This window comes from Mus pahari, chromosome 11 (genome assembly GCF_900095145.1).
Source record: "Mus pahari chromosome 11, PAHARI_EIJ_v1.1, whole genome shotgun sequence".
Classification (NCBI taxonomy): Eukaryota; Metazoa; Chordata; class Mammalia; order Rodentia; family Muridae; genus Mus; species Mus pahari.
Window position 1 is genome coordinate 26,176,310 of NC_034600.1, and position 26,743 is coordinate 26,203,052.

At 44.3% G+C, this 26,743-nt stretch overlaps 1 protein-coding gene across 6 annotated transcripts in view; it reads right to left on the bottom strand.

The window, feature by feature from the left end:
• The window catches only part of Pde8b (phosphodiesterase 8B), a 232,254-nt gene that overhangs the window by 70,581 nt on the left and 134,930 nt on the right, over positions 1 to 26,743 (bottom strand). For 4 of the 6 annotated variants that reach the window (XM_029543891.1, XM_021208708.2, XM_021208706.2 and 1 more), the window contains exons 2-5: positions 25,920 to 25,979; positions 9,180 to 9,370; positions 6,754 to 6,813; positions 4,189 to 4,246 (exon numbers count right to left, since the gene is read on the bottom strand). In XM_029543891.1, coding sequence (XP_029399751.1) covers positions 4,189 to 4,246; positions 6,754 to 6,813; positions 9,180 to 9,370; positions 25,920 to 25,979 — 369 coding nt within the window. The remainder of the gene's footprint in view (positions 1 to 4,188; positions 4,247 to 6,753; positions 6,814 to 9,179; positions 9,371 to 25,919; positions 25,980 to 26,743) is intronic. The other 2 variants (XM_021208709.1, XM_021208703.2) reach the window with 1 other exon arrangement.

Consider the following 26,743-nt stretch of genomic DNA (forward strand, 5'->3'; position numbering starts at 1 on the left):
AGCAAGACTGGGGCTGACTGCTTAGTGAGAGCTTGGGAGTGAGGGAAGGGCTTTAGAACGAGATGGGGTAGGTATTGCACAACATCAAGAATGTTCTAAACACCACTGCACTGTTTACTTGAAAATGGTTTGTTCTTCTTGATTGGGGGCAGGGGGAAGCTTTCACATATTTATAAATCCCTGGTGAGTGAGTAAATCATAAGTCAAACCTACAGCCAATCACAACTCAATGTGAAACAACATTCATCAAAGAGATGTAAAGGTGCACTTCATACCTGGCACAGACAGCAGGACCCAGTCAACAAGGCCAAACTCATTTTTCATTAATATTTTTTTTAAAAAACTATTTTTTGGGCATGGGTATTTTGCCTGCATTTATGTATGTGCACATATGTGTGGTTCCCACAGAGACCAGGGCAGGGTGTTAGGCTTCCTAGAACTGGAGTCACAGACAGTAGTGAGCCACCATGTCGGTGCTAAGAATTAAACTTAGCTCCTCTGGAAGAGCAGCCAGTGCTCTTAACTGCCAAGCCACCTCTCCAGTTCTTTTTTTTTTTTTTTTTTTTTTTAACATCTTTTAAATTGAGCATATTGCTTGCTGTAGGATATACAAGAAATCAAGCATCTCTCTCATATGAGCATGTGAATGCTTTTATGAGAAATGAAAAAACACAGGAAGTATAAAATGGTAAGGAAGCAGATTTAAGGTCAATTTACTTAAGACTGAGTAAAATGCTTTACATTTTTAATCATTAAGAAAATATATACTTTGCAAAGCTTTTGAAGCTAACACACCAGCAAGCAAGCAACGAAAAAAAGAAAAAAAAAGATAGTTACATTACTACTTCTTAGGCAGCTGGATACGGGGAGGGGAGAAAGCCAGGCCCAGATGAAAGGTCCATTTACAGATTTCCTTCAACAAGTCAGCCACAGGGCAAAACCAATTCCTCTCTCTTTTTGTGTCTCAGTGTGTGAGTGTATACAACACACACACACACACACACATGCACACACTCCTCTGAAGTAGATGGTCTCTCCCTGGGGAACCTCTAACTTCCCATAGGTCTCTTGATCTTTAAGAGGAGTGGAAAGGGTCTAAGAAAAGGAAAAGCCACAAACTTACACAGAAGGGAAGCCATCACTCTTTAGTCACAAAGCAGAGCTGATTAAGATTCACGTCTGCCTGTGTTTTTGGATGGGCAAAGTCTGTCTCAGCCAATGGCAGTCATCAGGGGGAGCAGGTGAACTGCAGACACCCTGGGAGTCCTGTGGTAAGTGAGTTTAGATAATGCCGGGATGCGTGGATTTGGACTCCGGGAGCCCTCAGAACATCTTGTAGGCTGACGATGTGCTGAACTGCTAACATGCACTGCGGGTTCTCACTAGGAGGAGGGGCACCTAGTGCACAGATTTCCCCAAACCATTTTTATTTGGAAGAACACAGGAACTCTTGGGAGAGCACCCCATGGCATGGCCTGGCATGGCATGGCATGGCATGGTCGGGAGGCTACCTTAGTAGTTGGACCCAAGACAGAGTGAGGAGGGAACACACAGCTGCACCCTTGCCTTTGTTTTGACTGTGCAAGCTATTCAGATTTTGGAGTCTGTTTCCTCCTCTGGAAAAAAAAATGAAGAAAATATCAAATCCTTCATATGGTAAGAGAAATTAAGCAAGTCACCTGGAACGGGGCCTGATAAATAATACATTGTAGCTCCCGGCTTCCCACTCCAAAGGAAGCCTCTCCAGGGAGAAGTGTGGCTCACAGCTGTTAGCCCAGCATGCCTTACACACTGCCTCACACACAGAACCCCATAAATACTTGTTGAGATGAGTAAGCATCACTCCAGGCTGAAAAAAAAAAAAAAAAAAAGAAAGAAAGAAAGAAAGAAAAACGGGGGCACTCGAAGAAAAAAGTAGGACCCAGGCAAGATGCTCACTGCCACAAAGCATGGGGTGGCCATGTGCTCAGGGCTCCAAAGGTGGCAGACGGACGGGGTGGTTGCAGTGCATTGGATGGCACAGTTTCTTCCCGGATCCCCACTCAGGGATCATAGAGCAACGTGTTGGCTCAATAGCTAACAACACAGAGCCAAGTTTCCAAAAATGATGTAACTAAAACAAATCAGGAATGGGAAAACAACCTCACAAAAGGCAGGACTAGTAGGTATATCTGGAAGGAGCTTGGACAGAGAGCTGTCAACAGCAAGATATTCTCCAAGCAAGTAGGAGAATTTGCATGGAGATCTGCCCAGCTGCTTCGAGGCCATGCAGAGTTTTCATGGGAGAAAAACTAAGGGGCTGGGAGCACTCTGACCAATTGTGAATGGCCTTGATCAAATCAGATCCAGCCCTCAAAATAGCAGGGAGTCCCAGACAGGCACTGACTCCAGGCTCCACTCAGCATGGGTTCATTCATGTGTGTGTGACACATTAGAATCTGGGCACAGGAGACAATTCTGGAGTAGGACAGACAGGTAGAAAGAAAAAAAAAAGGGAACCTATGTTTTCTTAAGAATATGTGTGCCTCAAAACTGGCAAGCATCCTTTACAAAGCTTTCTTGTCAACAGATGTGCGACCTCTGTCCTTTATCTTCTAAATGACGCCAACCACACAAGCTGTCGGAGGGAAAGATCGCTGAACTGAAGCTCAATTCCGAGGCCACTCCGGAGACCTACGGACACCCTGACTAACAGAGCCAACAAGGGCTGTGTCAAGGTCATCCTTCAATCAGATAACCATGGTAACCAGGGAAGCTAATGTCCTGGCGTTCTCAGAGTCCTGACTCACTCTTGGAAAGGTCAGTGTGAGAAGCGGGTGGAGTGGCATGGTCCACACAGAAGATCAATAAAAACCTGTGAATAATTTCAGAGCCATTTCTCAGAAAAACGAATGTGTTTAAAAAAAAAATATATATATATATATATAATAAACGGCAGTCACGTGGCTTCATTGCTGACTGTTCTCTGGCAGCTCTGCATTTTCAAACTCAGAAGTGTTCTCTTACGTATCCACATTCAGCCACCACACCCATGTAAGGTGAGCTTTCAGGGACAAACACCAAACATCCCAAGGGGAGATGGTAGACACACAGGAAAGTGTTAGGGTGCTGCAGAGTGTTGCGAACCAGGCATATCCACTGCTTTTACACATCCTGAATCAGTGTGGCCTTACGTCTTTTATAGAACTCTGCTTCTAGGCTAGAGCATGCCTGAGCATGGGGAAACTGTTTTACTAAGGAAGTTCATGCTTTGCCATGGACTGCCAAGACGGAGTTTCATTTTATAGCCAGAATGGCAACCAAGAACTCATAAGATCATTGAGTTTAGAATACCAGTAAAACTTACAGAAATCAACTCTGGATTGCTACCCTATTTTTACCTAAAATGAAGCATTTTTTAAAAAAGGAATAAATATGTTTGTCATAACAATGTGAAGGAAGGACTCCATTAATTTTCTATACAACTGTGTCTAACATTCATGTTTCCTTTTCTGCTTTCTCTAGTTTACTATGAATTATTTCCATTGTTTTCTTTACATTTGCCCACACATGGCTTTGCCTGCAATCTACCTTACCTTGTAATCCTAGTTATTTCTCTATATCTCTTTGCTTAGTATGATTAGTCTTCACCTTTAAGTTAATATCAATGTTTCTTATATAGTTATCCTTCAAATTAGAGACGTTTCTTCTCCCTTTCTGATGCTAAAAAGTGATTCACAAGCCGTGGTTACCAGCATGAGCCTGCTTCTAGTTCAAAAGCTCTGGACAGGCCCCTGGTGAGCACAGAATCTAAGTGGCAACGTGGTATATCATCTTTACATGACCACACATGCATGCTGGGTCTCATTGGTGAGATGCATCTATATGGGTCTACTTTGAGACTGCTGGGTTTGAATCTGATATAAGAGGTGCTTTATGTCATTGCATGCTGGCTGCACAATTGTGCATCGGCTGGAATTGGGATGGCAAGAAGTAAGTGGCTGACTAACACTGGCTAGTCACTTGCTCACTGCCACTCCGTTCCAAGTGCAGTTGCTTCTATTCCTGGTTCAGAGTTCTGGGGCCTGTTTCCTGTAATGGCTCTCATGGCTGTGTGCTTGGCTGTCGTGGGAGTCAGGCTGTGTGCTTTGGCTCTCATGGGAGAGCCAGGGAGGCTAGAGAGAGGCATTCCGGTCTCCGTGTACATACCCGGTTGAAGCCTGCATGAAGAAGAGGAAGGACTGAGGCCTCTTCATGGTCATCAGATCTGCAGCAAAGCAGAAAATGTGGTCACTCAGCAGATACAAACCAGGGTTCCTCACACTGAAACATGGAGAGAAAGCAATGAGGCCATTGGCGGTCACACCAGAGCTGCTTCCTGAACGGCGTTTGTCCAAGGAGCACCTGCCTTCAAGGACATAGAATCCATATCTACCTTCCAGATGCAAGCAGAACACGCACAGTAGACGAGGCAATAGCAGTACAGTGTGAGCACTCCCTGCGCAGGAGGGAAATGCTCTAACGGTGGCTCGCCCTTTGGGGTTGGAGCAGATCTAAGAGAGCAGTGCCATTTAAGGACATGTCAACTATGCTGCTTAGCATGAGGCTGCTCTCCCTAAACCAACTGGATGCACAGCTCCTACTCCAAGGCCTGTTTGGGCCCAAATCTCGAGATGCCACACCTCCCCCACATTGCAGTCTATAGGATCACACAACCAAGTGGCAAAGAAGAATCAGAATGAACAGAAATGCAGAAGGGAGGGAAATGAAAGCTGACACTGTCCCGTTTCCTGAGACAGGTTCCTATATTGAGCTCGGAGCTATGCCATGAGTAAAAAGGTGGACTGAAGACCAGCGTGTCATGAGGATGCCTGATAACTCAACTGTCACCATCAAGAAACTGAAAGACAGTCCCTGAGACAGCCAGAAATTTGCATAGGGTACAACCCAGAGAGTCAGAGGAGACAATAGAAGAGGGGCTGGATGGAAACGGCATCACTTTCCACTCAGTAAAAGGAGGTTCTGCCTTCTATGAATGACATACCAGGACAGGCATTCCAATGAAATATGATTCTATTTCCTAAACTAGGTGGTGAAGGGTGAGGTTACTTAATGTCACTCTCCATATGAGAAGAATTTGATAATAAAAACACAAACAGAAAAATCATAACAAGCCATACAAAACCACTCCTAATCAAGGATCATAAACATTTTTGATGTATGAAGATGATGTATGATGTATGAAGAGGACAGAAGGCGTTTTGAGGCCCTTGGAAGAAGCCATGGGAAGTGCTCTGTGGTGTGGTATCTCCCAGGTGTCATGTCTAGGGCTGTATGATCCTATTCAGATCTCTGAAGGTAAGTGGAGCAAAAAGCTCCTGTTTTCCACTCATTCTTTCTGGAATTAATCCCCCGCCAGGATGGCAGGTATAAGGCACCCCTGGGGATAGAGCTCCCCATTCTTTGTACCTCAGCCCAAGGAAGGTGTCAAGGGATGAGCCTCGTACTGCAGTATCTCAACATGAGGCTCTAATTGGCTCCTGGCCATGGCTTCCTCCTGGGCCAGAGTGGCCTACTGTGCAAATATATTCCAGCTCTCCCTGGGCCCACCTGCCCTTGGAAACCCCACATCTTCTTGTCAGAGTGACTGGTCTATCTGCTCCTTGGTAGCAAAACTTGTGCCAAATGCCATAACAAAGCCAAGTCCAATAGGTCCTGGATCCTAATTAAGACCTTAGTCTTGCTGAAGCTCATGACAGACATTGATTGACTACAACAAATTTTGCCCCTGGCAAGGACTCCAACTATTGTGGCACAGACAAACTACTTCTTTCTTTCAGCTGGCCTTTGCATTTTAAGTGTAGAACATTGCAGACACTAAACTCTACAGAACAGTTTCTCATTTCAGGGTGTCAGTGTAACTATAGCTGGGCCAATCTTCATTGCAGTTCAAAACCAACCTAAGCCTATAGCCTATTCACAGCCTAAGCCACATGAGAGTCCTCCCCAGGGCCACAGCCTATGGCCTGCTGTTAGTCACATGACAGTCCTCCCCAGGGCCACAGCCTGTGGCTTGCTGTTAGCCACATGACAGTCCTCCCCAGGGCCACAGCCTATGGCTTGCTGTTAACCACATGACAGTCCTCCCCAGGGCCACAGCCTATGGTCCACTGTTAGTCACGTGACAGTCCTCCCCAGGGCCACAGCCTGTGGCTTGCTGTTAGTCACTTGACAGTCCTCCCCAGGGCCACAGCCTATGGCCTGCTGTTAACCACTGGAAAGTCTTTGCCAGAACCACAGTCCTTTTCTTGCAGTGAATTTGGCACCTCTGCACTCTCACGCTACATTCTTAAGTGAAAACTCAAACCCTTCTCTATTTTCTTCAAAGAGAAAAGACGAACTAGAACAACATCCCGAGTCCTCAGCGTTTCTACTCATTGTTGGCATGTCATGGCGATGAGCAAACCTGTTTTCCCCCGGGAAGTGTGTGAGAACGTGCTAAGAGCAATTATGTAAGAAAGGAGGGGGTGGGGAAACACCCTAAGTATTTCTGGAAACTTGGAAAACAAAGCTCTCGAAGTTAAGTTCCAGAAGTGGCAGTGTAGGGTCTGGGTTGTGCCCACCACAGAGCTGGTTCAAACACTGGGCTACGCCATGTGCCTCAGATGGAACAGTAATGCTGGGGTGGGGGGTGGTGCTGAGGTGGGGGGTGCATCTGAGGTGGGTGTACTTTGGGGAAGGGGTACTTCTGGGGTGAGTCAGGGGTGCACTTACGCGTGTGAAACGACAGCCAGGATCACTGTGTGCTCAGAGGGGTTCGTGGCCCGGATTGACCTGTAAGAAGAAGGTTCATGTGAAAACACTGACCTGCGCTTTGTTACACCGAACTACTGTGGAAACTTCTTTGCATCGATCGTGACAACCAAATCAAATCATCCTTTAAAGGAATAAAAAAAAAAAAAAAAAAAAAAAAACTCAGAACACACATGCGACGGCAGAGAAAGATGGCCTTGTGGATCAGGACAATGTCTTCAATCTATTTACTTATTTATTTGTAATTGTTTTAACTCCTGGGAGATTTTCCAAAAGGTCAGCCTCACCAGTTTTCCACTTCAAAAATTGGCAAATTCCATTTAAGTTTCATGTTCTCTGATTGAAAAAGTTTTCTGACTCGGTTTTTAAAACTATGGCAGCCCTTGGGGCTGGTGAGATGGCTCAGCGGGTAAGAGCACCCGACTGCTCTTCCGAAGGTCCAGAGTTCAAATCCCAGCAACCCCATGGTGGCTCACAACCATCCNTAACAAGATCTGACTCCCTCTTCTGGAGTGTCTGAAGACAGCTACAGTGTACTTACATGTAATAAATAAATAAATCTTAAAAAAAAAAAAAAAAAAAACTACGGCAACCCTACAGGCCTTCAGTGGTCAGCTTGGCCCTGGGCAGCTCAACCAGGTTGAATTACATTCCTTTCAAAACAGTAGATCATACAGAAAGCTGATCTGAGAATAAAAGTAAGAGTACTTGCTGGCAGACGGACAGACACATGAGTTAGACTGTGCTCAAGATCATTGAAAGACTCCTTCTCCCCCACAGTTTTCCTGTCATGGGTGCTTATGTACTTTACAAAACTTGGGCATCAGCTGGGCTTGAGAAAGATGAAATAGTAACTGTCAATCAAATTTGCTGAACTAGGACCCCTGTGGACAGCTGAGCAGTTTCATGATAGGAGTTTAAGGGTTGTGAACCTCACAGGATATTAGATGCTACCTGAAGCTGATTCTAGAGTCCCCGGGTCAGGCCTTGATGAATTAGCTAAGCTTTTGATAATGGGCCATATTCTTGAATCTGTGGAAAACAGCATTGACTGCGTCAGCCTATACACATGGTCGGGCTTCTGCTTCTCTGGAGATGTTTCTAAGAGGAACCATTCATCACCAAGGGCAGCAAGGCTAGCCTAGTCCTGCTCCAGTGGGGACACTTATCCCTTCCTGTTCCCATCCAACATCCCACAGAGCAGGCTCCTGAAGACTCAGTTTACATTTAGGAGCACACTGTACAAACACTCAGAGAAGTAGCTGTTCCCATCAGATGGAAAATTCCAGTGTCTGAGGTGTATTCTCCAAGATCCAGGGAGATGCGATACTCTCATTTCACCTCTCCACCCAGTGAGGTGTCATGGGCACAATTGCTAGGTCACCATCTATGAGCCTGAACAAGAGGCTAACTTACATACTGAACACACTGAGTGGGAGCTCCTTCTCTTGGCTTCCTTTGGGACTGGCTCCTGTCTGTCCCTCAAGTGCTGGCATAATAGCATTACACACACACACACATACACACACACACACACACACACACACGTATTACTAAATAGGAGAATATTTCTATGGAGAAAGGCACAAGATTTGAAACCATTTAAACCCTTAAACACTGGCTAATTAACAAAAATTCTTTGGTAAAATGTTAAGTCATGAAAAAATAGCAAGGCAATATGCTCGTGATTAAAAGAATTTTAATCCAATAATATTTTTGCGAGTATACCAAAAGTTTTAAGAATCAATTTCTCTAGTTCTTATTCACTAGTATTCAATAAAAGACCAGCCCCTTCCCGGGGAACTTCTAAGCATTCTGCCTCTGCGGGACAGCTCAGTTCATCCTGAGTGAATTCTTAAGACTGTATATTTATTTATGAACAGACAGGTGCCTGCTTCCCAAAGTGCGAGCATTTCTATAAACAAGCAGGGGCACGGGTCCCCAGGAACTCTGCTGTGCCGAGGTGGTTGCCTTCTTCCCTCTGGCAAGCCTGCTGTAGCCTGCTGTATCTATCCATCTGTGTCACGTATGGAAAATGTTCTGTTTCACACATTTCTGATGCTCATTTGGGGACAGAATAATGAAGTTTAAAATATCTACTTGAAGTCTAAACTACGTGTAATAAAAAATCTGTGTGAATTTTAATGACTCTTGTATGAGCAATACTCTGGAGGGGCAGGGGACCATCTTCGAGTTTTAGGATGAGTCCAGCGGACATCTTTAAACTCAATGCAGTTCAAATATGCAGAAGTAGGAAGGCAGGATGCATCTTTAGAAAGGAGCTACAGTCCAGGGTCAGTACTAGGGACCAAAGCTGTCTCAAAAAATTAATTTAGAGCATTTGGGGGTGGAGGGATTTCCTAAGCACCTTAGGTGGAAGAAGGTACCTGCACACGGCTTCTGCATCAAAGTTCCGGCTCTGCCTGTGATCGATCACAATAATTTCATGATGCTTGTCCAGAAAGCACTCGAGGGCCGACTCGGGAGTGCGAGCAATGTTGCATCTGTAGCCGGCTCTGTCACAGGCCCACCAGAAGCCGTCACTCTGGCTATCTTCCTTTGCAAAGATTAGCAGAACCTGAAAGAGAGAGGAGAACACTTGAACTGAAACCCACACCCTCAGAACCACATTGAAACCACTGGCTGAACCCAGCTCTCGATGAAAGCTGTCTGGGTTCAAGTCTAGCTCCTCCAATAATTCCCGAGATCTCCAAACAAACGATGCTAACTTCCCGGGAGGACGGAGAGTGGGTTACAGGTAGGTGCTCAATCATTCTAGTAAGGGGTGGGGTGTGGCTGGCTGCGGTTGGAGGTTTTCCTTCAGTTAGGCCTATTTTTAGGCAAGGGAAACAGCAAAATGACTGCCAGGATCACTAACGTGGGTTACGAAGGTTACATGATGATTTGCAAACGTACACATCTGGTTCAGTGTAAACGGTATCTGCTCCCAAGTCCCGGGAGACCCTGTGTGCTCAGCACTAGAACAGCTGTAAAGACACGGGAACTTCAGAGAACTTACGACAACCTGAGAGATGAATTTAAACATCCAAACTCTTGCCAACATGGGAAATGGCTGAACGTGAGCTGTGCCGCTGGCAGAGCTGAACTGAGGACCGTCTGCCTCATCATAGCTGGGCTCAGGAACCCAGAGTCTCTGGAAGTTAGGAAGCCAGGCAAGTCTCATCATCACTTGAACCTGTTTAGGGCTGGTCCTGTTTCCCAGCATGCTCCTGTGCCTGGCAGAAGTCAGGTGCTCCAGAGCTGCCCAGTAAAACCCTGATGATTGAGACAGTGGTTACTTGTAGGGTTTTAGACGACCTATAAGAAGAATAAATCTGTTTTGTCTTTGAGAACGGGTCTTGCTATGAAGCTCCTGTTAGCCTTGGATTCACAGCCCTCGAGCCTGCCAAGTAACTGGGATTATAAAGCAAAGGGCTTTATTATTCTCATAGTAGGAGAGAGACAACCCCCAGCAATATGGTACCATGCAAAAGCATCATAATCAAAGACTTTGCTAAGGCATCTAATATTCTCCAGCACTCAACTCTGGTTTAAATAATTAGGGATAGAATAGTAGTCTCTCAGCATGAAAGGATTTTTAAAGCAACACATAGGTCACGGTAAAATACCCAAAGTGTTTCTGTTATAATCAGAACAGAAACAAGCCAAAGTGCCCAACTGCTACCATTAGGTTTGAAAAATGTCTTATTATTTGAACATTAGAAAACCATAGGGAAGTAGACACAAGAATATAATGAATCTCACCCACCCATCAATCAGTTTTGGCAATCGTCAACTGCTGGCCAATATGGGCTTGCTCTAGCCCAGTGGTTCTCAAGCTTCCTAATGCTGTGACCCCTTAATACAGCTCCTTATGTTGCAGTGGCCTACAACCTTAAAATTATTTTGTTGCTACTTCATAACTGTAATTTTGTTACTGATATGAATAGTAATGAAAAGAGTTTGATATGCAAGGCCTGTGGTGGCTAAGACTCTATTCCACATCTTGTATGTGTGTTTGGCGAATCCACCTAACATATCCAATCCACACACATCTGTTAAACAGAAAGAGTCATTCGTATAAGTATACAACTACATTACTATTTGGTACCTAAACCTCCCCTAATAATCCCTGAATAATATCAGCAATATCCAATTATACACACCAATCATCTTACACTCCCAATCATTTTCTGTTTTCTCAAATATCATGCTTCCAGAAGCAGAAAAAAAAATATTTTTTTTTCAGCATAATTTTAACATTTTTTTCAGCCCATGGTTTCAAACCATCTGCCGGAAAACACGGGCCAGCTCTATTTTCTCACTCAAGCCTAGTCTATCCTTCTTCAGTCTGGGATGCTCTTAGGTCTCTAGGTCCTGCTAGAAAGAGGCAGGAGGTGGCTCTCCTGAGAGAGGCAAAGGGCACCTCCTTGTGGGCTGTAACAGAAAGAAGCCTTCAGACCAAAGTGTTGCTACAGCAAAGATAATGAGGAAGGTCATGTAGAAGTTTGCTCGTGTGTGTAAAAATTCATTAGCCTCTGACTCAAGACGACTGTGATATTACGACGAGAAACAGCAGAAGCTAAGAGCTAGAAGCTGACGGAATCTTCTCATCTGTCGGGTTATGCAATGGGTTTATAAACAAAAATCTCAAAAATGCACATCTATTTCCTCGTGATCATTATCGCCCAGAATTGACTAGTACAATAAGAATCACAAGTCTCCTCTCTCGTATTGGGCTGTGCTACAGATCCCAAGCAACCCCATTCATTTCATGTATTTTTACATAAGACTGGAATGCCTCACTTTAAAAAAACATTAGCAAGAGGTATCATTCTACACACTTTTCCTGAACACTTATTATATGCTTGATAATTTTAAAAAAATCACTTAGTGTATGTGGTTGGACAAAATAAAACCTCCTTGTTGGACAAAATATATACTCCTTGTTTGCTATGGTAAGTAGCAAATAATAGGCAAGATGCACGCTGAGTAATAACAGTTGGAAGGTTAATAAGTGATAAATTCCATCTAAAAGGAGACTTTGGAATGGGTGCCAACACAGGGAGGAGGTAGGTGGTCAAGAGAGGAGTTGGTGTCTGGAAGGAAAGCTCTCAGAGAGAACTCTGTACGCCCCTAAGACAGCAGTTCTCAACCTTCCTAATGCTGCGACCCTTCAATCTGGTTCCTCATGTTGTGGTGACCCCCAACAATGAAATTATTTCTGTTACTACTTCATCACTATAATTTTGCTACTGTGTTAATCATAATGCAAATATCTGTGTTTTCTAATAGTCTTAGGCAACCCCTGTGAAAAGTTCAGTTGACCACCAAGGGGGTGGAGACTCACAGGTCTGTGACTGTGCCTGGAGTGTCTGTGTACAGAGTAACTGAGGTAAGATGGAAGGGTGGGAACAGGTCATGACTGAAGCAGATTTAGCCATCTAGATTAGGTCATCTAGGCCAATTTACAGACAAAAAAAAAAAAAAAGCTAGGCATAAGACTGCTTTAAACCATGGGACTGTATTAACTATGCTATGACAGCCAGTTTTGGTTATCAACTTGGCTACATCTGGAATCAACTAAACCCACGCATCTGGGCACACCTGGAAGCGACCATCTGAGCTGGAAAGGCCAACCCTAAGTCTGGACCACACCCACTGGTGGCAGCCGACATGAGTGACATGGAAGAAAGAAGCATTAGCTTTTAGCCTGCTTGCCCTCATTGTTGCTGGCAAGTTCATCTATTCTGACGCTGAAACATCCCGTTGACGATACTAGAACCCACTTCTCAGAGATTCCGATGTAGACTGAAGACCAGCAGCTCTCTAGGGTTTCCTGGGGGACCCCACTCCTAACTGGAACTGCTGAGAGAGTCAGTCTCAAAGACTAAACAACTACTGAGTCCTTGGCTTTTCTATCAGGAGACAGCCATGATTGGACTCCTCAGACCAGACCACACAGCCTGTAAGCTGCTCTAAGTTCTCCATATAGTTCATCATGACTCGATATTGACCAGTCCAATAGAACTCAGGACTTCTCTCTCCTATTGGACCATGCTACAGATTATAGCCAATCTAATTCATTTCACAAGACTGGGATGTTTTTCCACTCTTTGAAAAAATGGCAAGAGGCATTGCCCCACAAATATTTCTGAACACCAGCCATGTACTATATACAAATATGTGCACGTACATTAATATGCATGTGTAAAGTAGTTTTTCTTTTCATTCTATCAGTTCTGTTCCTTTAGAAAACTCTGATACACATGCCTTTCTCATGTTTTGACATTGGGGAGAAAGTATCTCTCAGAGTTAATGAATTCCTTGAGATAAGAAATGACTGCCCAGGTGCTCAACACATGTGTACGCATGTGCGTGCACACACACACACACACACACACACACACACACACACAGAGACACAACACACACACACACACAGAGACAGACAGACACACACCTTTAACTCGTTTATCTGGAAGACTCTCAACTGCTTTTCTCCTTCCCTAACCATCTCAGGACCAGGCATCTACAAACTAGAAACAGTTCTACAATGTCCACAGCCAAAATTGCCCAGACAATTGCCCAGCCTTGCCAGACTTAAATTTGCACACCCTGCCTGCCTTGTTGTCTCAAGGAGCCACAGGAAAGCTTCCTGAAACCGTCGTTTCCTGGTCCCTGAACTCCTGACCATGGAGTATCTGAGTGGTCCTGTTGGTTTGATAGTCCCCTTTCTTTTGGAAACTTTAACGTCATATTTTCAATGACACAGTAGCATACCTGAATAATAATAACGAAGTTTACATTTGAAATGGAGTATGTATATTAGAAAGGAACTTTCTAGAAAATTCCTTTGGGTGATATTTACACTTCTTTCCATTTATAAAACATCGATTTAGAAAAATCAACTCCAAAGCAAAGTGAAATTCCATAGATTTTTAGGAAAAAACAAAAATAAAAAAAAAACCCTTATAGCAACTACTTTGTAACGTGCTGGCCCAGCTCTAGAAAACCACACCTTCTTCAAGAGAGAGGTGGATCCAAGTCTCCAGAATTGGACTTTTGTCTCCATCTCCCAGATCACAGCTGGCCTAAGGACAGTCAGTTTCCAGAAACATGGACTCTGGGAGTGAAACACAGAGCATGGTATCTGGGACCCGTGGCCACTAATAATGAAGACATTGGAGGGGAGGCTTGAAGTCTCACTGTCTCAGAGAAGGTCCCACTGTCACCTCCTCTGAGCCATGGCTTTGCAAGCCTTCTGTGGATTCTGCAAAAAAATTGAACCCCTCTCTTCCTCCCTCCCTCTGTGTATGTGTGTGTTTGTGTGTGCACGTGTGTGCACGTGCATGCATGCATGCGTGCGTGTGTTTGCAATACTAGGAAGTGAACTCGGGAACACACATAGACTCTGTGAGCACTGCCACTGAGCTATAGTTCCATGGTCTTGTTGATTACCCAGGCTTTCCTTGAATTTATAGTCTGGAGCTGCAAGCAGTTGAGGTTTGGTCTTTTGCTGTGTATTGTAATGCTAAGTGTGGACCCGCAAGACCTGGTCGCCCCAGAGATGAGAGAGTCTGCATGTAGACCCAAGAGAAGCTATGTGACCTTGCTCCCAAGTTATTTCTGATTGGCAAATAAAGATGCCGACAGTCAATGGCTGGGCAGAAGAGACAGCAAATTTTAGGATTCCTAGGTTTGGGGTTGAAGGAGTAGAGGAGAAGAATGTGAAGGAGGAAGAGAGTCACCATAGGTTATGAGCCAAGAAAACATGGCCCCAAGGGCTGGCCAATTGGAGTTAAGAGCAGCCAAAATGAATCATAGTAAGTAATAACTCAGGGTTATCTATAGGAAAGTAGACTCTAATAGCTTAGAGGGTAGATAACTGCCCAGCTTTTATACTGAATAAGTCTGATAGTAAACATAAAGGTAGTGCTTGTCTTATCCAGGAACTGAATGATAAGGAGGGGTAGAAACCCTGGATTGGGATTAAAATTCTCTACCACAGTAAGTGAACATCATCTTTCCATACTGTCCTCTGCCCAGTTGGGTTCTATCCAGGTAAGAACATACTTACAGGAACCTCTTCCCCATGGTAGAACCAGATCATGAAACAAATGAAGAATAGACTGAGTACACATGGCGACTGTTGAAGGTTTCTGCCTTAAACTTGCGATCTTCCTACCTCAGCCTACAAAGTAGCTAGGAATATGGCCTATACCACCAGACCCAGCTGTACTAATATACTTCTTACTTGCTTACTTTTGGGTATAAGGGCTGCTATTATTGCAAATTTTAAAACATAAATACAGCCCAAATCAGCTTTAAATATTTATAGACTCATGGCTTTTTGTGGATACTTAAGGACCATCCACAAATGCAAATCTCATCCAATGATTCTACAAAATGTACTTCTTAGAATTCATCATTAAAGGCATATGATTGAACTTGTTTTGAAGTTGGAAGGGCAAAAATGACCCTCCCACCTACTTACCCTAAACACAATAGTCTACATTCACTTGAAGAACACTTATTTGGTGACATATTATGCCAAGTGTTTAAGGACTGGTATGAAAGAGAGGCTAACCACAGGCTAGCCGCTGCTCCCCGGACTCTGGAAGGCGAGACAGGGGCAGATGATGACGATCAGAACACTCACAAATGGTGACCACAGACAGAGCAAGCACACGGATCCAGACCCAAGAGAAGCAGCAGAGAGGGGTAAGTTTGGTGGCAGCAATCTTACTGCTGTGCTCTCTCTGCTGCATGAGACTGTGGAAGCTAAGGGAGACCTGGGCTGACCTCTTTCATTCTGGCCTGACCTCTGCCATGTTGGGTTCTGTCTGAGTAAAAGCACAACTACAGGCATCCTCGTCATAAAAATGGCCAACGAACAGTGTGCATAAACATTGTGAACTTCAAAGCTTCCTGTCACAACCCTGTGAGGTTTAGCTTGTTGGTAGTAAATGTTTAGATAACTGCAGGCAGACTGTTTTTTCCAGCATGCTGTAGTTGAGAACATTAGAAACGCCGAGGTGTGATGTGCTGTCTTCTTCTCAAAGCTTCCTGAGATCAGCCGAACAGTGCTGGTCACAGACATCTGACAGGGAGGTGGCATCTTTTCTAAGCCTTGACAAACTGTCCTCTGTATTGCCAGTGTCACAGCATTCCTGGAAAACCTTTAATTTGTGTGACATGTTTGGCTGGCCTCACTTCCTCTGTGGTGCCACCATCCCCCTCATAGCATCAATCGATTGTATTCACACTGGGTTATGTGTCCAGTGCCCTCATAGGCAGCAGGAACAATGTTCTCCCTGGGCAGCAATGTGTTCTCTAGTTCTGTTTTTATTTGAACAACATGCCACGGCGCTGTCTCTTTTTGTTTATTGCTTTGTGCTTGTTGGTTCGTCGCTCCGTCAGTGATCTACTTTGTATTCAGTTGTGTGGTTTTATCATAGAAACACAGGAGGCAACACAACAGCACACTCAGCTGTCAGTGCTCCGTCTGAGTGACACATGGAGAGGAACCTGCGACAGGTTTTGAAAGAGTGGCACGTGATGCCTGATTTGTGGGCTGAAGAGCTACTGGTGAGGCCTATATAGTTATATATACTTTATATAACGATTCACAGTGAAGACACCCAGTAACTGTGCTCTGAGGTAACGGGACAGGGCTAAAGGTATTTAACGTCTGTTGACATGGGCACACACTGGGGTGGGTACATGCACTGCTTTTCAATGTAACTGCAAAGACCTTATCGGTTGCCAGGCAAACGACCGCTCTAGTTCTCATGGAACTTTGCCAAAATCTTCTTACAATCATAAACGTTCATTTGTTGTTCACCCTAAGCCAGAACAACGTGATAAGGGCTGAGCCAGGGCTGGGAGAGAGGCTGCTGGGGGAGGCTATAGGGGCTGTGAATGGCGGTATCACAGCTGAGGCCACAGGCTGCAAGGGTCCCCAAGGTAGCGAGGGACTCTGGGGATCACACATGCACACAGTCCCTAGGCCAGGATGAGTGACTGCTCCAAGCAATGTGGCAGGAGCCCATGCCTCCCCACCCTGCTTCAGCAACCTTCCGTGCCAGCCAATGGCACTTTGCCTTTCCTGAAAATCCTGGTCACAACCCTGAGAAAAACCTCAGAAGTATCCTTGTAAGGCTACCAATGGTCTCTTTCTGATAATGAAACTATTTTCTCTGAGGAACAGATGTAAGCAAACTAGCTTGTCCCTGACCTGAGGAAGGTAGTGTTAGTGTTATGACTTGTGTTCTTTCCTTTTTCTATTGTGTATGTGCATGCATGTATGTGTATATGTGTGTGCATATGCATGTGCATGTGTGTTTGTGTGCATGTATGTGTGTGCATGTTTATATATGTATGTGTGTGCTCACATGCATATGTGTATATATATGCATGTGTGCGCAGACATGCAGTGTGAATGCATGTGTATACATGTGTGTGTGCACTTGCATGTGTGTGTTCTTGCATGCCCAAGCATGATGTTAGGAATCATCTCTCTTCTACTATATTCACTGAGGCAGGGTCTCTCAATCAATCCCAGAGTTCACCGATATAGCCAGTGTCACAAGCCAGCCTGCTATGGGGGTTCCCAGTTTCTGTCTCTGACTGGAATTACAGGTAAGCCCACTCAGCTTTTCTTCACACTTGCATGGCAAGCACTTTAGCCACTGAACTATCTTCTCAGCCCCTGGTTTGTGCTTTCTTAACACAGGTTGGTTCATGTGTCTTCAAATAGACTCTCAACATCTATACTGAAAATCCAACTTTTAGTATAGTTTCTTGTTCTGTAAGGCACCTCTAGGCAGCAAGGGGCATCTGAAACATATCAACATACATAGACCCCATAAGATACACCCGTAGGACACTAATCAATTAGCCAATTTGATTTGAGGGGGAGCCAATCAAAGGTCAGGGTGGAATGCTGCCCTGGGACTTACTATAAGTGTTCCTAGAAAAGTGACGCAGGGGAGCTGGAGTTTGAAGGGAGTTCCTTTGGGCCAGCCATTATATCCAGAGTACTTGAAACACTCTCTTACCTAACAACCCTTCCGCGATTCTTTGACTGTTGCCACTGATATCATTTTACAGACCTCATCCTGGATGATGGGTAAGAGACATATTCATAGTTATACAAATACCAAGGTGTAAACTGAGGTTGGCCTAGGTAGAAGGCAGAATTGGATAATAACAGGAGGGGCAGATAGGAAGGACAGCAGCACTTCACTGTGTCTCATCGCTACGTGGCAGTCAGCCATGAGGCCGTGTGCTCTCTGACATACAGAGCCCAACATAAGCCAAGCATGGCGGCTCATGCTTGCAATCTCAGTGCTTCTGAGGTCGGGCTACTCTAGGCTGCACAGTAGATTTCAGGCGCAGCCTAGGCGACAGAGACACTGTCTCAAAAAACAAAACAAAACAAAACAAAACAAAATAACCCTAGCAATACTCTACTCCATGATAACTCGGTCAAGGAAGAAATAAAGAAAGAAATTAAAGACTTTAGAATTTAATGAAAATGAAGACACATCGTACCAAAACTTATGGGACACAATGAAAGTAGTGATAAGAGGGAAACTCAGCTCTGAGTGCCTTCAAAAAGAAACTAGAGCCGGGCGGTGAGGGTGCATGCCTTTAATCCCAGCACTTGGGAGGCAGAGGCAGGTGGATTTCTGGGTTTGAGGCTAGCCTGGTCTACAAAGTGAGTTCCAGCACAGCCAGGGCTACATAGAGAAACCCTGTCTTGAAAAACACCAAAAAAAGAAGAAGAAAAAGAAACTGGAGAGAGCATATACTAGCAGCTTGACAGCACACCTGAAAGCTCTAGAACAAAAAGAAGCAAATACACCCAAGAGGAGTAGACGGCAGGAAATAATCAAACTCAGGGCTGAAATCAACCAAATAGAAACAAAAATAATTACACAAAGAATCAACAAAACCAGGAGCTGGTTCTTTGAGAAAAACCAACAAGATAGATAAACCCTTAGCCAGACTAAGCAGAGGGCACAGAGACAGTATCCAAATTAACAAAATCAGAAATAAAAAGAGACATAACAACGAAATATATCTCAAATAATTATTCTGTTTGTTGAATATTAACAGTTGAAAATATTAAAATCATGTTCTACAAAAATAAACCCAATATTTAATGGCTCTAGAAAAATGTGTTCCCATATAAACAGAGAAGAGTACTTTTTGAGGAATATGTCTTGCTAGGAAAAAGTTAGGCCCCTGCTATGGGGATTTAGTTCAAGCTCATTGGCAAGTCCCGGCTCTAAGCAGAGGCACATAGATTCTACACACTGGGGAAATAAGCATGCTCCAGGCATTGATAGAGAAGAGATGCTTGCTTTCCAGACAGTGCCACACTGATATGAATTTACTGCTTCATAATAATCCTGCTACGTTTTATTTTCTAGCCAAGATTGAAAAACGACAACTTTGTTGGTGAGTCGCATCCACTCACAGGGGAGAGATGTATTGCACAGCCCAGTGTGGCCTTCTAGCACATTCTGCCCTCCCTGTGCACCTAGCAGCATTGTGTGGATTGTCTCAGCCTCACATCTACATGCCGGTTCCCCTTGGTGAACTCACAAATGCTCTCCCAAAGCAAGCACATAGGAAATATTCTTATCTCGCCGCTTATCTCGCCACTTCCTCGCAAGCTTGTCTGATGCACCTAATCAATATTCTTGACGTTGTAGTGAAGACACAGAATAAATATTTCCCTACAAGGGATGTGAAAAAAACCAAAATGAGAGCCCTGGGACATAGCTTTGTGTTTCTGAGACACTTACAGAATTAGTAGCAGACACAGGATCCATGGCCAGCTAGCCACGCCTCTGCGGCCCAGGCTTTGAACCTCTGTGTGTGGACAGAGAGCATCCTGCCATTTCCTGACCTGGTGCATCGAGGCTTGTACACAGTAGAGACTCAGAGTCTTAATCCTTTATATGCTTTTAAGGCTTTAAAAATAACTTTTATGTCTCCCCCTCACTCAGAGAGACGTGTGTGTGTGTGTGTGTGTGTGTGTGTGTGTGTGCAAGCATATGTGTTTCTATGTGTGTGTTAGGAAGTGTGAACAGGAAAAGCAGAGGTCAGTGTTTGAGTATCTTCTTCAATTCAGCTCCCCTTAATTTTTTTAAAATCAGTATTTATTTACTTAGTGTGTGTATGTGTATGTGTGTGTGTGTGTGTGTGTGTGTGTGTGTATGTATTTGCACACACCTGTATGTACCATGACTCTCGTGACAGTCAGAGGACAACCACTAGGTATTAATACTCTCTTCTCTGTATGTGTTCTGAAAATCAAGCTCTGGTTTGTCAGCCTTGGCAGCAGGCATTTGCCATCTACTGACCATCTGACTAGCCCTCTCCAGCTTTGGTTATTTATGTTTTTTTAGAAAAGGTATTTCCCTGAACCTAAAGCTCTATAGTTCTGCTAGACTGGAATTCCAGTAAGCTCCAGAATTCTTCTGTCTACCCCACTTATGCTGGGATGTTGTTAGGCATACGTCACCATGCTTATGCTGGGATGTTAGCACACGTCACTATACTCAGCTTTGTGTGTGGGTCCTGGGGATCGGAGCACAGGTCCCCATACATGAGTAGCAAGCACTTTGTGAGGGAGTGATGTGCGTAGCCAGACCCTGTACATGCTCTTGCCTATGTGTATCTCTGAATATCCTGGGTATGCAGCTGCAGGGATAACATTCCAGTCCTTTCTCTGGACCATAAGTTCACACTATGTGAACTGTGTTTATTATATTTGAAAGACTAAGTACTAATCAAGGTGTGATGGTTCGTGTTACACTCAGCCCAGGGAGTGGCACTATTAGAAGTTGTGGCCCTGTTGGAGTAGGTGTAGCCTTTTTAGAGTAGGCGTGGGTGTGGGCTTTAAGATCCTCATCCTAGCTGCTTGGAAGTCAGTATTCTGCTAGCAGCCTTCAGATGAAGATGTGGAACTCCCACCTCCTCCTGCGCCATGCCTGCCTGGATGCTGCCACGCTCCCACCTTGATGATAATGGACTGAACCTCTGAACCTGTAAGCCAGCCCCAATTAAATGTTGTCCTTTGTAAGACTTGTCCTGGCCCTGGTGTCTGCTCACAGACTTAAAACAAAAACTAAGACACAGGGATATTTTTGTTTCATTTTAAGTATATCAAATACAATCAATTCAAAGTTCTAGACCACTGTTTTCAGTTCTGGAGAAGCAGCTACAAAATAGTAGCTTAATGTTGCAAAGGATAGATCATATTGGAAAGGACAGAAATACAATGTAGCTTGAGATGTTGTGACAAAATTTGACTGCTTAGCATGTATAACATATGTATGCCTGCATTGCATAATATAAAATCTTATCAGAATGAAAACTTTGGCTCATCAAAAGCCAAGAGTTATGAAAATGAAAGAAGGAGCCACAAACTGGGATATTTTTTTTTAAATGTTGAAGAATTTGTAACAATTACATATAAAGAATTTCTTTTGGGTCTGGGGAGGTGGCTCAGTGGGTAAAGTGCTTGTAAAAATATAGATGCCTTGAGGTTGTATCCTCAGCACCCATGTAGAAGCTAGTCTCCGCAGCTCAGGTCTACAGCTCTGGGGCTGGGTGGCAAGGAGGCATGCATCTCCCACTCAGTCTAGACAAACTGGTGAGCTATGTTCTAGAGCATAAGGTGGGGACTGGCAGAGGAAGACACCTGACATACACCAGAGGCCTCCACATGCAGAAGCACAAGTATGACTACCTACACACATGTGCACACATGCTTACACCACACACACACACACACACACACACACACACATTCTTCAACACAACATCTTTGAAAAATTAACCCAGTCTAAAAACTGAATAGAAGATTTAACCAAATAACTGAAATAAATATTTCAGTATTTAAACAAATACTAAAATAGCCAAAAAGCAAGTGACAAAGGTTTTCATCGGTCATAGAGAAACATAAATCTCAACGACAGTTGTCTAAGTCCCTCATCTACTAAGGCAGCTGAATTAAAGATGCCCAGCAGTGCTCTGGGAGTAACTGAAGTCTCTCATGCCTTATAAAAATGTAAAATGATGCAACTTTGTTAAGGTATGAAAATTCCTTTACAAAGCCAGTTGTTTTTCTCAGTGCTGATAACCCAGGGCCACATCTGCTTAACCAGTGCTCTGCTGCTGAGCTACGGTTCCAATCTGGGGGCAGGGGAGGAGGAAACACGAAACATGTCTTGTTCTCGAATTTGTTAGGCAGATTTTAAAATTGCAGATTTGAAAAGGAAGAATGATCACATGATTTTACACATTAAAAATCCCAAGGACCCCATTAAAATGGAAAGACCGTATGGGTGCTGCAAGATGGTTTAGCAGCTAAGGGGGATTGCCGCCTAAGTTTGATCCCTGGAACCCACACAGTGGGAAACTCCTAAAATTGTCCCCTAGCCTCCATATGCAACAGCATGGCACCTGTAGACTCTCCGGCCAAATAAATAAATATTTTAAGAGGATTGTATGAGCTCATACAAGAGTTCAGCAAGATAGATGGCATTGACCATCTGGAAAATGAAGAATCAAGTTGGTGACAGTGGCTCACTTCACAATTTGAAAACTTCTTGTGAAAAGTGTGTGTCTGGGTGTGGGTGTGTGCATGTGGATAGAGAACCTGCAGAGGCCCGAGGCATTGCACAGCCCTGCAGCTGGAGTTAGGCATACTTGTGAGCTGCCCAGCCTGGGTGCTGGGAACTGAACTTGGGTCCACCACAAGGAGCTGATGCGCCATCTCTCAGCTTCCTGGCTGGTGGCCAGTGTTTGTCAAAGGTGCCAAGACAATGCAGCAGCAAACTGCTGAGTTTTTGAACTAATGTTCCTATCTCTCGCTGCAAGGCTAATTCAAAATGGATCATACGACCGAAGAGAAAGGGTGAGACCACAGAACACTTGAAATAAGTCACAATAACCACCCAGGACTTCAGATTTGGCAGGAAATTCCCCAGTATATCATCAAAAGACACCTAACGATGAGAAAAAGATTCAGAAAGATGCTTACAATATACTTTTTTGAATAAAACTTTAAAACATTCAAGGAGAGCATGAATCCTACAAATGGACACACATAGATGAAGAGTATATAAGGATATATAACGATTGTTACACTGCTCAGAGGGAAGGAAGGGAGTTAAACACGGGGATAAACCAAAGGTTTAAACAGTGTCTGCAATGTTGCTTCTAGGGGAAATGTTCTCTGAAACAAACAGGGCATAATGTTAATATTTGATAGAAGCGAGTAACATAGTTTATGGTTGGCAAATTACATTCTTAGAAGAACAATATATCCTTATCATGAGCCTTTATTGCCAACGCAGCCCAGAGCAAATGGAAGTGAATGACATGGACGTAAGCCTGAATTTGTCCCCCAGGAAGCATTGTGGAAATGGCTTTGGGATGAAACCCACAATATCAGCCCCCTTCTTTATCTCTGCTTTGATTCAAAGCTGGAGTTCAAAGTGTGTGCCCTTAAACGATTACTGGAATTTTCCGCTCGCTCATATTCTATGCAAATAGCTGAGGCTGGTGTTTATTTTCCCCTTTGCTCCTAAATTTGTTTTCATCAAAATTTCCCAAGCTAAGCCTCTTCCTTTTGTTTTCTTTTCCCTAAATCTGTCATTCCTTTCGAACAACTATAAACCATTATTTTTCCTTCGCTCATAACTCGTGTAGCACATGTCTAGTTCAGTTTTTGGTGTCATCTTCTCCCTGGGTGGGGTGCCTGCACCTTCAGGCATCCCAAGGGCAGCAGAAGCTTCCAGGGACCGACAAGCTATGGCCTTTATGAAGCAGAAGCACACTGACTCAGGGCCAAGGGCTGCTGCATGCAAACGATTTAAGCTGTGGCCTCCCTTCCTTTAAGCTTCTGTGCTGAAGAAGGTCCAGGGGGAAATGGACTGAGGCAGGCACAGCTACTAAGTGGTCAGTGCTAGAGCTGGCCAGCACTGCACGTGCTACTTGCTTAAAGTCACAGGGGACACAAAAGAAGAGCATCTGTCTGTCTGTCTGTCTCTGTGTTTGTGTTTGTCTCTCTGTCTCCGTCTCTCTCTCTCTGGTTTTTTGAGACAGGGTTCCTCTATGTAGTCCTAGAACTCACTCTGTAGACCAGGCTGGCATTGAACTCACAGAGATCCACCTGCCTCTGCCTCCTTAGTGCAGGGATTAAAGGCGTGTGCCACCACTATCCAGCATTTATTTATTTATGTATTTATTTATGTATTTATTGGTTTTATTTTTTACAAGACAGGGTTTCTCTGTGTAGCCCTGACTGTCCTGGAACTCATTTTGTAGACCAGGCTGGCCTCGAACTCAGAAATCCACCTGCCTCTGCCTCCCAAGTGCTGGGATTAAAGGCATGTGCCAACACTGCTCGGCTCATTTATTGTTTTAAAGATGTACTGTTATAAGTTTGATAAGTAACTATTTTCTAATGACCTTGGTCCCTGGCTCCTCATAAGAAGAGCAGCTGAGACATTGGGTTTTTTCTTCTTTTCATCATCTAATTTTTAATTTATTTTACTACTTAATTATTTTTTTAGATTTATATATAATCACTTATTTATCCCTTCCTTCTCCCTCTAAACCCTTCCATATACTCACCTTGCCCTCCTTCAAACTCATGGCCTCTCTTTTTCATTAATTATTGTCACATATTACTGTTAGTTCCCAAGTGGGCACCCAGTCTGCCAAAGGACAGTGCCACTGATAATGTGGTAAATGACAGTCTGGGCTCAGCTCAGGCTTGGCTCTGGCTGGGTCAACAGAGGATTGCTGGTGGGTAAACAAAAGCCTAAAACCAGCACTGCTCAGAACCTTGTGAAGCAGCTCTCTGTAGAGAAGAGCCATTGCTTCCCTTGCCTGCCTCTCAGCCCACAGGCAGCTAACTTCTCCAACACACACCCGCAGTACATACCAAAGTCCCCACGCTAGCTCTCAGGCTCTTCTGGCCCACAGTCCACCCAGCCCCCGCGTACTCTAACTTCCAATTCCTGCTTACTGTCCCCCTTCTGCCACAAATGTAAGAACTAGCAAGGCTCTCCCCACCCTTTGCTGTTCTCTCTGTCCCATTCCCCTCCAAAAGTTACCATCGGCCCACTTGGGGGGTTTCCCTGACCCCTTGCTTACAGTTACTTATTATGTGTGTTTCTGGGCTGACCACTGATAACCAGTTGATGTTCTCTTCCCAGAGAAGTCTCTCAGGCTCCCAGCACTCCTTGGTTATCCATAGTTCCTTGTGTAGGGTTGAGGCCTCAGGGGCATCCCCCAGGCCGCCTGGGCACGCCTATTGTTGTCCTCGTTCTTGTTGGTGAGATTATACGGTGTAGCTTCTGATAGTCCTAGGAGACACACTCCCAGCAAACCCCCTGTTCCTCAGGCTCTTACACCCCCTCTGCCATTTTATTAGTGAACTACCGAAGAGAATGGTTCAGCCATCTTCATCAACAAAAATATTGATTTACCAAAAAAATTACCTACATAATACTGTACCCACATGATTTCCACTCCTAAACAACAGTACTGGATGACATCACCGAGCATCCGCGACAAGCAGAGTGTGTTCTATGATAGTGTGCAAGGCGGTTTTGTTGCACTGGTAATTCTCAGTGAGAAAGGAAATCTCATCCACAGGAAGGAACAGTGCATACCAACTCATACTGCTGAAGAGGTCAGTCAGAGTCACACCGGGCTGTGACTCTCAGTAAAGCCACGCCCTTTAACACACATCACCTCCTCCCTCTCTGTGGGCAGCAAGATGTAGGGCTGCTCTTCCCCACCATCTACTGGGCAGTTCTATTCATTACTTTATACTCAAAGTAGGGTGATATTTAGGCCCTCAGAATCCAATCCAAGTTCTGAAGAATGATACTGATAAACACACACAGAACATACACACGTAGGTATGTATGTATATATACATGAGTGTGTGTGTGTGTGTGTGTGTGTGTGTGTGTGTGGAGGGCAAAGATGGCTAACTGTTGTTAATTCAGAAGACTGCTCAAACACTACTCATAAGCCATGTGCCCCGACAGCAAAGCCCTTCCGGAAGGATAGAGACATACCTGGATAGGGTCCTGTGTCAGTCTCATGGGCCCGATGCGCACCTCTGCAGAAGACACCTGCTAAATAAAGGACAGCATGTGAGAAATGTCACCTCTTCAGAGCACGGACTCTAAATCCCTCCTCACACAGTAGAGAACATCATGCTAACTTACTGACCTGGAGACAAGTTAGGAACCATCCTATACAAGCCTACCTGGTGATTAGAATCTATACACTGCATGCACTGGGGATATCTATAAGGCTATATCTCCAACGATAAGTAGCAGAACTTTGGGTTCTTTTATTCTTCAGGCCCAAGACTTTTATAATGAGCATGAGCTGTTTTGTTGGCAAAAACAATTAGATGATTATTTACTGAGCACCTACGATGTACTAGGGATATCATCATTATAGCTATACTATATCACAATCTCTACTGATATTCTGAAATTCCATGGAACATGCTAGGATACAACTGCTGATTCAAGGCTGCCTCTGTACCCACACTGTTATTTTTATAGGTTTTGGCATTAGAACAGCTAATTTTCTCACCCAAGTGTTCTGTATATACTACCTCCACCTCAGTGGAATTCCTCAAGGGGACACAGGGATGCCACACCAGGACCGTAGGAGGTTAGCCTAGGCTTTCTGAGTGAGACTGGAGCTCCTTGGTGTCATGAGCTCACACCACCTCCTTGCCTCTGGCTGCAGTGGAGAGCAAATGCATATTTCACTTTTAATTACTTTACTTGGATTTCCAAAGATGACTTTTCTCCAAGTGAATTTGGTCGAAGGTCTTTGCCTCACCTTTATAGATCCAGTTTTGTTTTTCTCTAAGTGGTTG